Source organism: Neolamprologus brichardi, chromosome 3 (genome assembly GCF_056152115.1).
Source record: "Neolamprologus brichardi isolate AB-2024 chromosome 3, ASM5615211v1, whole genome shotgun sequence".
Classification (NCBI taxonomy): Eukaryota; Metazoa; Chordata; class Actinopteri; order Cichliformes; family Cichlidae; genus Neolamprologus; species Neolamprologus brichardi.
In genome coordinates, this window is record NC_142106.1 from 44,195,890 (window position 1) to 44,209,610 (window position 13,721).

The 13,721-nt window shown below is 40.0% G+C and overlaps 1 protein-coding gene across 1 annotated transcript in view; it reads left to right on the plus strand.

The window, feature by feature from the left end:
- chrnb1 (cholinergic receptor, nicotinic, beta 1 (muscle)) overlaps nt 1–13,721 on the plus strand; it is a 32,150-nt gene that overhangs the window by 16,829 nt on the left and 1,600 nt on the right. Inside the window, exon 9 of the mRNA XM_006807188.3 lies at nt 8,480–8,655. Within this exon, the coding sequence (XP_006807251.2) occupies nt 8,480–8,655 (176 nt within the window). The remainder of the gene's footprint in view (nt 1–8,479; nt 8,656–13,721) is intronic.

A 13,721-nucleotide genomic window follows, 5' to 3' on the forward strand; every position in this document is an offset into this window, starting at 1 on the left:
CTACTCCTGATAGTCACAGGCCTAGCGATGATCTTTTGATGACACTTTTATTACAAATCTTAGAAAGTAGATTCAGTCCATTTGCAGGTTGCGTCCAGATCAACAGAACTTTCTGTGAATTCACTTTATTTTGTCCTCAGTCAGATGGTCATGGAATATATGTCACGACTGGGCAGCAGCCGTGTGATGTGTGGAAGGAGGACTCAAATGCAGCACTTATTCAGATGTGAGGGTGATTTATTAAGAATACCGAACATAAAGGGGGGATGGCAAAACAGAACTAAGGATGAACTAAACTGGGCGAAACTGAACCAAAGAGTAACAAACCTGAACATGAAGGAAGGACAGCATGCAGGGGATTCACAGAGTAATGCAGAGGCAAACACACACTATAAATACACAGAGGGACACTGGGGCTGTATCCCAATTCAGGGTCTGCAGCCTTAAAGGCCGCATTTTAAGGCCGATTACGTCACAGTGACGCGACGAAGGCTGTCCCAATTCGAAGGCTGCTCGAAATGCGGCCCTCAAATGCGTCCTTCATTTCCCTGAATTTCAAGGACGTGGCGGTGTAGACTTCGTGGCCCAACATATCCCAGAATGCATAGCGCGGCGGTGGGTGTGGATAATTTTGCCGAAAAAAAAAAAGGCGGATGAGGGGCACCCGAAGAGTAACTTAGTAAACTAAGTACTGAATATTATGTCACTTATTTATGTGCAAATCTTTACTAACGAAGAACATTAAAACATTACTGTTGGCCACATGTCGGCAAAGTTATGTGACATAAGTGACGTTTGTACTAACTTGGTTTTAAAGCCTTTACTTTAAAATATACGCCGTTCAATAGCTGAGCTTAATCTTACAGAGAATGATCAAAGCTCATGTAGAAACAAACAAATGAACAAAAGATTTTCTCCTTTATTTCTGTCAAACAAAGCTGTATGAAACGTTTCCAGCTGTTAGTATCATGGTTGCTAGGCAACCTGGGCAGCGTAACGGAGGCTAGACCGTCCCATTTCACAATCCTCGCACCTCCGGCCTTAGCGGTCTTTGAGTACGCGGCCCTTGTGGATCGTTGAGGCTGCGTACTTTAAGGCTGCAGACCCTGAATTGGGATACAGCCTGGGAAATCACACACACAGGTGGGAGACACAGCTGGACCTGATTAACCTGACGAGACAGGGGAACACTAACACCAGGGACCAACAGAGGGAGCACAAACCCAGAAACCCAGTATCTAAAATCCCAAAACACAAACCATCCCAATACAGCCCACAAATAATAATGAAAATAATAACAATAAATACACCAAACACAAAATCACTAAGTCACGGACTCAGGATCATGACAATATAAAAGGCAGAATCTCCAGACTGATCAACAGCTTCCTCACACAAGCTGTTATAATGTTGAACTCCTGATTAGGATATGTACAGTAAATGCACTACAACAGCGGTCCCCAACCTTTTTTGCGCCACGGACCGGTTTATGCCCGACAATATTTTCACGGACCGGCCTTTCAGGTGTCGCGGATACAACAAAATAAAACTAATACCGGTACCGAAAAAAAGAAGATTTATTCATAACACACGTGAAAAGACCCAGGAAAACCGAGTTAACGATAAAAACGATAACAAAATAACGCTGAAAACCGATAAAAACCCTGAAAACCATACATTTCACACCTGAGCCTCAACTCTCGCGGCCCGGTACCAAACGACTCACGGACCGGTACCGGTCCGAGACCCGGGGGTTGGGAACCGCTGCACTACAAGTCAAAGGTTTGGACACATCTTCTCAGTTAATGGTTTTTCTTTATTTTTAACACTTTCTACATTGTAGATACAAACTGAATACATGAAAGGCCTTGTCTCAGTGAGCTTGATGATGAAGCTGAAATGGTTTTCAGGGTTCATTTGTGGAATTTGTTGCCTTCTTAATGTGGTTGGGACCATCAGTTGTGTTGTGCAGAAGTCAGGCTGGTACACAGCCCCATTTGACAACTGTTAGAATTCATTTTATGGCAAGAGCCAATCAGCTAAGTAAAGAGAAATGACAGTCCATCATTACTTTAAGAACTGAAGGAAAATTGCTAAAACTGTGAAGTGCTACAAATAGATACTAAGAAACAACTACTAAGGAAAAGCAATAAGCAGAAGAGATTTGTTTGGGACAAGAAACACAAGGAATAGACATTAGACCAGTGGCAATCTGTGCTTTGGTCTGATGAGTCCAGATCTGAGATCACTGGTTCCACCAACCATGTCTTTGTGTGATGCAGAAAAGGTGAACGGATGGTCTCTACATTTATGGTTCCCACCTTAAAGCATGGAGGAGAAGGTGTGATGGTGTGGAGGTGCTTTCCTGGTGACACTGTTGGGTATTTATTCAAAACTTAAGGCATACTGAACCAGCATGGCTACCACAGCATCCTGCAGCGACATGCCATCCCATCCGGTTTGCGTTTAGTTGGACCATCATTTATTTTTCAACAGGACAATGACCCCAAACACACCTCCAGGCTGTGTGAGGGCTATTTGACCAAGAAGGAGAGCAATAGAGTGACACCTGACTTAAACCCAATGGAGAGGGTTTGGGATGAGATGGACCCCAGAGTGTAGGCAAAAGGACCAACAAGTGCTCAGCATCTCTGGGAACTCCTTCAAGATTGAAAAACATTTCATGTGACGACCTCATGAAGCTCATTGAGAGAATGCCAAGAGTGTGCAAAGCAAAGGGTGGCTACATGGTCAGGCTGAGTTCAGACACTAGATTGTACATGAAAAGACCAATCATGAGATGTGGCTTACAGAAAAAGTACTACCTCTACTCCATAGTACCTTTACTTCCCCTTTAGTAAATTAATTGGGGAAAAAATGTTTACTAATTTGATACAAAGAAACTTATGAGTAACCTGAGGAATTTTACCAGCAGTTGTTAGCATCTTGAAAATGGTCACTGTCTTGTATATTCAAATAGCTAATGGGTCATCATGTTAAAGACTGTGCACCTGAAATACATGAATTAAACTTTGGCATTAATTTGGCTATAAAAGCTGTGTTAGCGTGGGCCGAGGCAGACTACTCAATTAGGTCCACATAGTTCTCGACACTTTAAACGTCATGTTATACCATTAACCTCCATCAGTTGCTGTTGCCCCCAGTGTACATTGTGTGAAGCTAATTACAGGCGTAAGCAGCAGCTCTGTGCTTTGGTCCAAGTTCTGTCATGGTTTCAGGGTACATTCACCACAGAAAGACTCCCACACACTGGGCAGTTTTCCGTGGCTTAATTGAATTGCTTGGTGCTGGATTGATGAGGAAAAGGAGGAGCATAGATTCTGTTTCACTCCTACTCGTGGGTAATTAAAGAAACAATGAAATGTGAAAGGAAGACATTTTTGGAGACAAAACATTAGAAAGAAACTAATGATTAATTTATTGTTTCTTTGTTTCAAAAGCCTAATTTAAAGCTGGTCAATCAGCCACTAAAAGAACAAATATTTAAGTTTAAGGAAAAAAACTTCCTGTAATGGCCACTAGCCCTAAAGTGAGTGTGTCTCAGAAAAAGTGACCAAATTTATGTAGTAGGCTGTCTAGAGCCTGTTAAATGGTGTTTGTTTCCATATCTGATTTCAATATTAATCCCTATTAATGACTAGTATGAAATGTACTGGGGTAATGTTTTTATGGCCTAAAGTTATGTTTCCCCTTCAGTGTTTGCTTGTATTCAGACACAAACAGTGTTGGGTAAGTTACTTTAAATTAGTAACTTAGTTACATTACTAGTTACTTCTATCAAAAGTAACTCAGTTACTTCAAGTTACTTGTTACTTTCAAAGTAACTAGTTACTAGGGAAAGTAACTTTGGTACTCAGAATTCTCTTGTTAATGTGTTGCTTATTAGCAAGATTGCCAGTCTTCCAGCTTGCTTACATGCCACAAGTGCGTTGTGCCACCTACCAATAGAAAGGAAAAAATAATGTGTATATTTCCACGAGAGAAATCCCACGCCTGGACCGTCGTTGACCGCCGTCATGATTCTAGCCTACGTCACAGCGTCATGTGCGCCTTTTACATCCAACACAAAAACTGCAGTCGTGGTGCTTTGATTGTACTCAGAACTCGGAAATTCTGCCTTCTGAATAGGAAGATGTAGGTAACAGCAGACTGCAGATGAGCTGCATACAGGGCTGGACTGGGACAAAAAATTGGCCCGGGCATTTTGACTAGAGACTGGCCCACCATTATAGGAAAAATCATAAAGCCTTTGAATGAAAACAAACGCTGTTGTGACAGTGATGTACACAGTTTTCATGGTATATATGTATCAATCTATCAATCGTTTGTAGTAAGATTCAGATAGTTGTTTTTTAAAAGCTAGACATTTTAAATGAGAATAAGAAAGAAAAGTATTTCTTTGTGCCCCTCTTTCCCTGTTAATGCCCCTACCTGGCCCCCCTGGAAACACTTTGCTAAACGCGCCCCTGCACAGTTACCAGCTGTCAGCTACATAAAAAAAGGATCCTGGTGTTATTTGTCTCTCAGAAACAGTTCATAACTTCCCTTTAACTCATTCATGTCACCTAAAAGGTAAACCTGTTTCTCCATCACCTGTTCAGCTCTGATGATTCAGTAAGGACATCTCCTGGTTTCATCTTCATGTTTCCCTCTCACCAGATAACCAAACCGACATCATGACCAGCAGCTTTTACGGCCGTGGCTCCAACAAACATCAGCTGATACTAGAAAGTAATATTAAATAAATTCTAACAACAGCTGACCAGCTTAAACGTGCTGCTGTTTTTTAACGCGACCTCCACTTTCTTCTTTCTTGCACAAAGTGGGCGATAAACAAACAAGAGAGAAAAGCCGATGAGCTGATCATTGATCAGTTTCATGATTGAAGTAGAAACAGGAGAGGGAGGGGGAGAGGATGAGAGAAGAAGAGGCAGCTGTGCAGCAAAGACACAGAATAACTCCAGCTTTGTGTCTTTTCCATTGTAGCTGAAGTCCGGGACAAACTGTGATCCTCTTCACCTCAATACTAAACGCAAAATGTTTTCTCTGAATGAGGGATGATTCTGCTTTTTACTGGACGGTTGGCAACTCTAATAACTAACCTTATGAACAAAATAAAGTTCAACATCAGTAACATAGCACCCACCCAGCTGTATAGAAACTCTGTCATGCTAGCTAGTACGCAGTACGAAAAAGTCAGCATAACAAAAATAAACTTCACCTAAACTTGGTTTCTATCTGACCCAGATAGACTGCAGGTCATAACTTCTTACCTGAAGTTCAGTTCACCTGGTACTCGGACCGGCGGCCGCCTCGGGTCTCTTCCTCCTGGGCCCCCTTTCCTTCATCCACCTGCTGGCCTCCACCACTTGCTAATGTTACTGAATCTGTGGAAGCTCCGCGATAGCCACCACACGAAGTAACGAATAACGACCCTATCTAAATCCCAGTAACGACTAACGCGTTCCTGATTTTGGCATATTAACTAGTTACCGTGCTCGTTACCACAATAATAACGTAGTTACTGTAACGCGTTACTTAATAACGCGTTAGTCCCAACACTGAACACAAAGCAGCTGGCTCTTCAGATTTCTGCTACGTATGCTTTTTGTTTAATCCCATTATTGCTTGCTAAAATTTGTTGCACATTTAATATCACAGTTAATTACTGATGCACCTGGTGACACTGCTAACAGTGACACTCCAAATATGGTCATATCCTATTTCAGCATTTCAGCCCGTCTCTAGGTAGACATTAACTGTGCTGCTCTTTATTCCATCCCCATCTTGGTGGCTGAATTCAGTGTTTCATTTTCTTTCTCCAGACAGTCACTACAGATGACTAGGACACCTCCTCCTTCTGTTCCTTCACTGATGCTTTAGATGCTCTCGAGTGCAGAGCTTACGTCTCTCTGTGGTGTCTGCCCGAGCACCACACACTCAACAGCAGTACTATCAGAGTTTTAGCAGCCATTGCTGACAAATACGGTCTTTGTAGATGAAGTCCTGCTCTCTGAGGTGCTGCTTCCTCTCTTATTTCCACTGCTCATTGTCAGCCAAGCTGTGGGGAATCAGACAGATGTCACACAGTATCAGTAAGGAAGAAAGTTGAGAGACAATTGGGGATTTTCTGACATTTCTCTGCATGATCTATGATAATTACTAACAATATTTTGAATGTCTAATTGATAGTGCCATCGTATTATTTCTATGGAAAATGTTCATAAATGTCCCAGTCAGTCCGTCTGTGTTTCTTTCGGCATTTCTGACTTGAAATCTCACACATTCCACTTCCACTCTGGCCTGAACAAACTCCTGAGAGAAAGATTTTCCTATAAATGCTCCATTTTCTTCACCAACGACTCTGTCTGTGACCATCTACTCTTTACTGCTGCTGTGGGATTGAACAAAAATAGTAAAGTTTCTTAAATTAAATTTAAATTTTATTTAAATTACATTAAAAAAGGACCCTCCATCATGTCTCAGAGCTCTCAGTCAAGTCTATCAGGCTCCTGTGAGTGACTCACTGATGTGCTGCCTCGGACTGAGAGCTAGGAAACATGGCCGAAACAGCAGGTGAAACTGACGCATACTGGAAGTTGTATAAAGGCGTGGACGTTTGGTTGGTTGTAAATGAACTCAAAAATCACTATTAAATTCGCTATTGAGTTTTTGCCAGTTTATGTTCCTCGCCAGGGGGCTATTATTGACATCCATCTGTCAATACTGGCGAGCCAGGAGTTCTTTCACAAAAAGAATATGAAAGCACTTCAAAGAGCAGATAGAGCAGCCATTTACAGCATTTATGATATTGATCAAGGCTAAAGTTCAACCCCGACGTGCTGTTTTATCATTGACTCCCTTGATATTGATATCAAAGGAGCTCCAAGTCCGACAGCTCCTGACTCAACGCACTTAATTTTTATCATGTCCTATCAAACAGTTTTTTCTGTTTTAATTACACTCCCTTGTGCCCAGGACAGCCTGAATCCTTTACTGAAGTGCTCCACCGAAGCACACAGACTTATGTACTGTGTTCGAAGAAAACCTCAAAAGGAGACTTTGAAGAACTGGAAAGCATTACCAATTTAGTTTCTCCACCCACATCATTCAGCAGCAACTGCTTTCAAAGGTTATCTTACTGGAAAATTCAATATTTAGAACTATTTGTCATCCCTAATAGGCAAATACAGGGCAAGCGCACTCCAGCTGTCCCCTTAATCACGAAACAAGATTTCAAACAAATGGACTTTTAATGCCAGCAAAGATGATGGATCCATGAGGTGTGAGTGCTAACAAGCTATTGACTGAAAATACACAGCAAATAACCTTCTGTGGTCTTTTTTCAGCAAAAGAAATGCACATCTACACATTCATAAATGAAAGTGCTATGAAATGTGTTTTTTAACATCTCGAAACTGCTAAATTCTGAAGATGAGCATAGAGTTTGCTCAGACAGGCCACAAAGTAAAGCCTAGCAACAATTCCAGCAAATGAACCAATCTCAGAGCCAGTCCACAGCATCTGAAGGCTAGGCTGATCTTATATAGGGCGCACTATTTAATCTAGGGAGGGCAGGGATCACCAGATATGCCACAATTAACACAATACTTCATTCATGATTCAGTATTAATGTGACTTTTGCAACATTTTGTGATTTGCTGTGTATTGAAATAACATATATTGCAAGTTATCAACTTCTTGTCCAACTTATGCCCTTAAATTTAAACGAATCAATCAGCCAATCAGAAAAAAGTTATCTTACTTGAAAATGAGATTTTTAAGCATACCAACCAAAAACCTGCCAGAAATGTTGCATGTTGGCAATTGCATGCAGTCTTTTTCTGATTATACAGCAATTCACTGTGATAAATTGTAGAAAATCACATACATGTTAATGTCTACATAGTCAGAAAATTCAAATTTAAGTAACTTCCCGCTCCATAGGAATAGGAAATCCCAGGATCACATTTGCAAGCTGCTTTGCCACCGCCTCCAACCCAGCTCCTGCTTCTACATTTATCACTTTATACTTTGCATGTATGTGTGGAAGAGCAGGAAAACCCTAGAACAGAGCCATGCTGACAAATATGGTAAATGGTAAATGGACTGATCCTTATATAGTGCTTTTCTACTCTCCCGGAGTACTCAAAGCGCTGTATACAACATGCCTATATATAAATGACTGCGCATGGAAACATGGTGTTTCGGCAACCCTGATGAAGGCCACAAGCTGAAAGCGTTAGTCTGCAAATAAAGCTGTTCCCTTGTGTTTTAAATGTTGCTGGAGTCTTCACCTCACCAGATCATTGTCCCCCTCCACGCAGTCTTGGAAGTAGGTGAGGTTGTTCCCAAAACCTGAGGATCTCTCCACATGGAAACAGTCTTCTGGCCGAACTGTCTTTAATGGGAATTGTAAAAGTATCTCTGTTCTTCTTTGCCTTTACTCTCCACCTAGATCTTCATCCACATGCTCCCTCCTTACCTGGGCATGCTGCGGCCAAAGGTGGAGACCCCCCTGTCTCTGGAGACCCTACCCCGCCGGGAAAAAAAAGTCACTGCAATTAGCATAGCTTCTGACGAATACTTCATCCGGAAACCTGACTCTTCCATTTTATTTCCCAAACCCAACAGGTAAAGCCAGGCGTATACGTGCACATGCTTGCTCTCGTGGTTGTGAGTGTGCCTGGATTTGGTTTAGCCTGCATGTTTGAAGAAAAAGCAAATGAACCCAGAAGCAGCATGTGTGAAGTGGAGCGGGTGAACAGTTGTTGATTCAGGCAAAACCCGGACAGATGGATATGAAGAGCTTCCATTCATCATTAGTAGGATGAGAAGCAATCGACTGCTCTTATCTCTGTTATGTCGAATGGGATTCTTGAAGTGAATCACATACTGGTATATAAGTTTAATTCCATTATACATACATGTCATTAGATGCGTTTTCCAAATATTACTTTAGAAACAATACTTGTGCAGTAAAATACATTAAGAATAAACAAATTTGATTTGATGTCATGTCGAAATGGATTCAAATATATATCACTTTAGTGTCTACACAACCTTGCACTCATAGAAGTTCAGGTTTCCTCCTTAGCGCTTACCACCTCAACTTAGGACAAATTAAAATTCTGTTATATTTTAGGTGCTTTTTTCACTTTGAATTAAATTCAACAGTGTTTAAAAGCACAGAGCCTCTTGAACAGACAGACACCATATTTAAAGATAGCAAATGCTACCATAACAATAGCAGCAATTGCAGCACAAGAAGTAATTCCTCTCCTCTTCTGTCACCTATACGCGCACACATTTATTAGGTTACTTTGTGCTGCATGATATATTCTCTCAGTGAGGCCAACGAAATCTATCCAATGTTTTCTGGCTCACAATAAGGAAAAAGAAGAAGAAGAAGAAGAAAGAATCCCTGTTCATTAGATATAAGGACTTTTCTACACTACCTGAGAACATTTATTCAGAATATGAGAACCCTCTCCACATTCTCACATATTTAGAGTCATGTGAAAACGAATGTCCACATCAATATAGAACCTTTCAATTCTAAGGTTCTATATATCAGGACATAATTATAAATGGTTCTAGAAAGATTTAAATACAAGCTCAGATGACAAAAATACAACATATTACACAGTGTCCTTATTTATTTAACAAAATCAAAACCAAAATATGTGTAAAGGAAAGTTATGGATGCACTTTAGCCCACTCATTTTTTTACAAAAATACTTCAATTTTTTGTGGCAGTTTTCCTGATGAGAGAATTGAAAAGACAACGTATATAAACACATGTGAAACGCCTGTATCATCCCATAATCCAATACAAGGTTTAACTAACTAAAACAAGAATTGGGTCCAAAAACTATTTTCAGGTTTCTCTATTCCACACAGGGTCAGAAGTCTGCATACAGACTCAAATTAAACACTTAAATTGTTTATTAAACAGAGATGGAGGTTCCACGTTGTCTTTTAACTTAACAAGGCTCGACTAAAATTTGCAGCTGTTCATTTGGACAAGCCGAGCCAGATAGGTTTTATGGTCCAATGAGACAAACACTGAGCTATTTGGTACAATGACAGGAGGCATGTTTAGAATAAAGGTGAGGATTTAAAGGTAACACTGTACCAGCTGTGAGGCATGGCGGTGGTAGCATCATGCTCTGGGGCTGGTTTGCTGCCAGTGTTACTGGTTGATTCCACATTAAATGCATTAATTAAGGCTCAAGTTCATATAGTAGGTTATGTCTGAAGCCCTGGTTTCCCCAGCCTCCATCTGTCATTGCATCTTAATAAACTTTTATCACATCACATCTGTTCCTTCTCCTCCTGCATCTCCATTTTTATCTACACTGAGAGATCCAGGCAGTTTGTGTGTGTTTGTATTTAAATGCACTTTACTTCATCCACTATACTTTATGTACTTTTGCTATGCCAAAATATTTTACTAAATGCACTAAAATATCTTCTTTGAAGTCTCATATTGTCACATATTGTATCGATGCCCTTTCTACTGAAGCTTAAACTGTCAAATCATCATTTATGGAGCTGTTGCAAAGAAGGAACAGATTGGCTGTTTAAGATCTCCTTCTGTGAGGTCTTTCTGACCTTTGTTTTATTCAGTGACAGATGTCTTGAGTGTCAGTAATGACTACCGCCAAGGTCTTTAAAGTACTCTGAGATGTTACAATATATACATATATATATATATATATATATATATATATATATATATATATATATATATATATATAGCTTTAAAACCCAAACACCTCCACTGAAACGCAGTTTGCAGGTTTACATCAAAAGTTCCACAGTTCCGATGATGTTGAGTAAAGAGCTGGATGCAGGCCAGTGTTGCCTCACAATTTGGCAACAAATTGAATTACAGTAACCCCAGTCTCGATCCTTTGTGCATGAAAATTTTTTGACCTTCCTTAAGTAGTTACATAAGATGGGGACCTGTATGTCTTCCCAATCAGCCATACGACACTGTCAACTAACGTGCATTCCTGCTGCTCTCACAATACACCATGAAGTTTGCTTCACAGTGTGTAGCTGTCCCCCAATCTGTTCTCCTGGGAGAAATTAGATATGTCTAGAGGAAAAGAATCTTTGCTAAAACAATAATGACCCACCCAAATGGACTCTGACACATTAGAGTCACTGTCTAGGTGAATGAACAGTGAGGGGGGAGGGGCTCTGTTAGAGGAATTTGATGAGACAGCAGTATCTCTCTTGGGTAAACGCGTACATTCGCGCGCCTCTCTTAATTGGGTTTAGTGCATGTCTTGGCACCAGACGCAGCCAGTTTTAGTTGAATTAGTCTCCTGAATACTCATTTACTTCTCGCTGATGAAGTGCTGCTTTGAGCCGTACGGGAGGGAAAAGGGAGGAGGGGGTTAAGAGGCCACACTGTGTCTCCCCCTCCCTTTTTCCTTTCTCTCTCAACCTGATAGGACTTCATCCTTCTTAGGTCACAGATTCTTCACCTGCCACACTCGCAGGATGAGCAGCGGTGGCAGCGCTGTGTTGCAAACCTCTAATTTCATGCAAAGAATACCAAGCAGCTGTCTCCTCTGTCCTGCCTGAGAGGTTACCACTTTTAACGTTGTGCTACACTGCCCTCTGGTGGAGAGCTGCCTATCCTGTCAATCTTTTTTTTTTTTTTTTTGAAATGTTTTTTAAAGGAGGTGTTTAATATTTGAGGTGTTTCATAAGAAAAGCAGCTGCTCTGCAAAGAAGTGCTGCCTTTGTAGAGGTCATTGACGTCAGGTGAAAATCCATAAACTTTTAGGCTGGAACTTAAGCAATGCTACTTCTCAGAAAAACACTTCAGCTGTGATGTGCTTGCATGCTGTATGACTTCGTAAGTTCATAGAAGTATAGGAGGTCTTAGTGTGTCTTTCTGCTGAAGGCAACAAGGACATAATTAATGTGCCATTGTTGAAGGACATGCTGCATGATTCTGTGCAAGAATTATTACCGAAAAATTATAGAATGAGTTATGTAATGGAAATTATCAACTGTGTGAAGCAAGACTATATCAGTGTTCAACAAGAAGTCAGAATTCAATAATAGAATAATAGAATTCAAGATAACAAGTTGAATTCATAAGAAACGGTCTGATCTCACAGAAGGTTGTGAAATAGCCACGAAAAAGTAAAATGTTTTTATGTTTATGACAATGAATTGTTAAGTTATGGGTTTTTTTCATGGTATTGAGCACAAATTTGAAAGTAATGCATTCCAGGAGCGCACATTTTTGGGGGTAGAAAAAGAAGGAAAGTGTAAGACTTTGTGTTGCTAGTGCGAGAGTGTGCCGACTAACTTAGAAACACGGTCTTTCTCTTGCTTTTAAATCCAGACACATAAGAGTGGACTGATGGAAATAATGCCACAATGCCCATTTTAGTACAATTAACATTTTTGATACTAGACTGACATACTTGCTGTGGTTTGACCAGATGTTAAAGCTGGCTAACATTTATAATTATAGTGGTAGTAGTAACAGGGCATTCACACGTGTACGTTACTTCTTGGCTGGATGGTGGGCAGTGTTGCCAACTCCTCAGTAAGGAAAATCGCTATTGGTTGTCCTAAAAGTCGCTAGAAGTCGCTAAATGACGTCATCACCTAATTTGCATAATTGGTCATGCTAATGTAATTGTAACCTATGCTGCTGGAGAGAGAAATAACATCGTGGACGAGACATAAAGTGAGCAAAAAACGTCCTAAATGCATTTAGAATTTATTTAGAACTACAAATTAAATTTCTTTTAGCAATTATTGTTTTTTGTAATGTCTTTCACGTCTTTTTTAGCGACTTTTTTTTTTTAGAAAAAAAGTCGCTAGGGGGTCTGAAAACTCGCTAAATATAGCGACAAAGTCGCTAAATTGGAAACACTGATGGTGGGAGCTCTTGATTTACTACCAGATTATCATAGCAACAGTAACTCATCAATGACAAGGCAGGCTTCAGTTAGCAGTTAGCATGATCTAATCTAACTATATATTACAAATTTTGGTCATATTTAACGACTTGTTTGATCATATTGTTATGGTGCTGATGACGAATTAACTTCTAATAACAGGCTTGTCTGAGTTTATTGGGGAGAGTCATAAAATTTCATGCATTATTTATTCAAAACAATTTTAAATACCCTTTAACAATAAATTACTCACATCCTAAATACATGTATTTAAATATGTAAACTACATATGTATTAATTTGTATAAATATAAAATAGTCAATGTTTGGTAATTGTAAACAACTGTAAAAAAGCATTTTGGATATTTTGTTTTAACTAGTCTGAAAGCAGACATGATAAAAATAAAATAAAATAAAATAAAATAATAATTGCAAATTATAAAGTGCCTTCGAAGATTGTCTGTTTGCGATGTAACTAAGTGACGTAACACATTTTTTACTTTCTATGTTTTGAAAATAAAGAAATGAAAAATAACTTGACCTCTAAAGTTAGAACTGTCATGTTAATACAGTATTTATAACTGACAGCAGAGTCACACAGGTACACACAACACATTTCTACTAGCTTCTCCCAATAACTCCTGGCACCCAGCAGCAGCTGACAGTTGGTAACTAAGGGCAACAACTAAACACAGAGACATGCACACGCACACACAGAGCAGCTTGGTCAGCATGTGAAGGGCAGCGCCTTGTACAAACT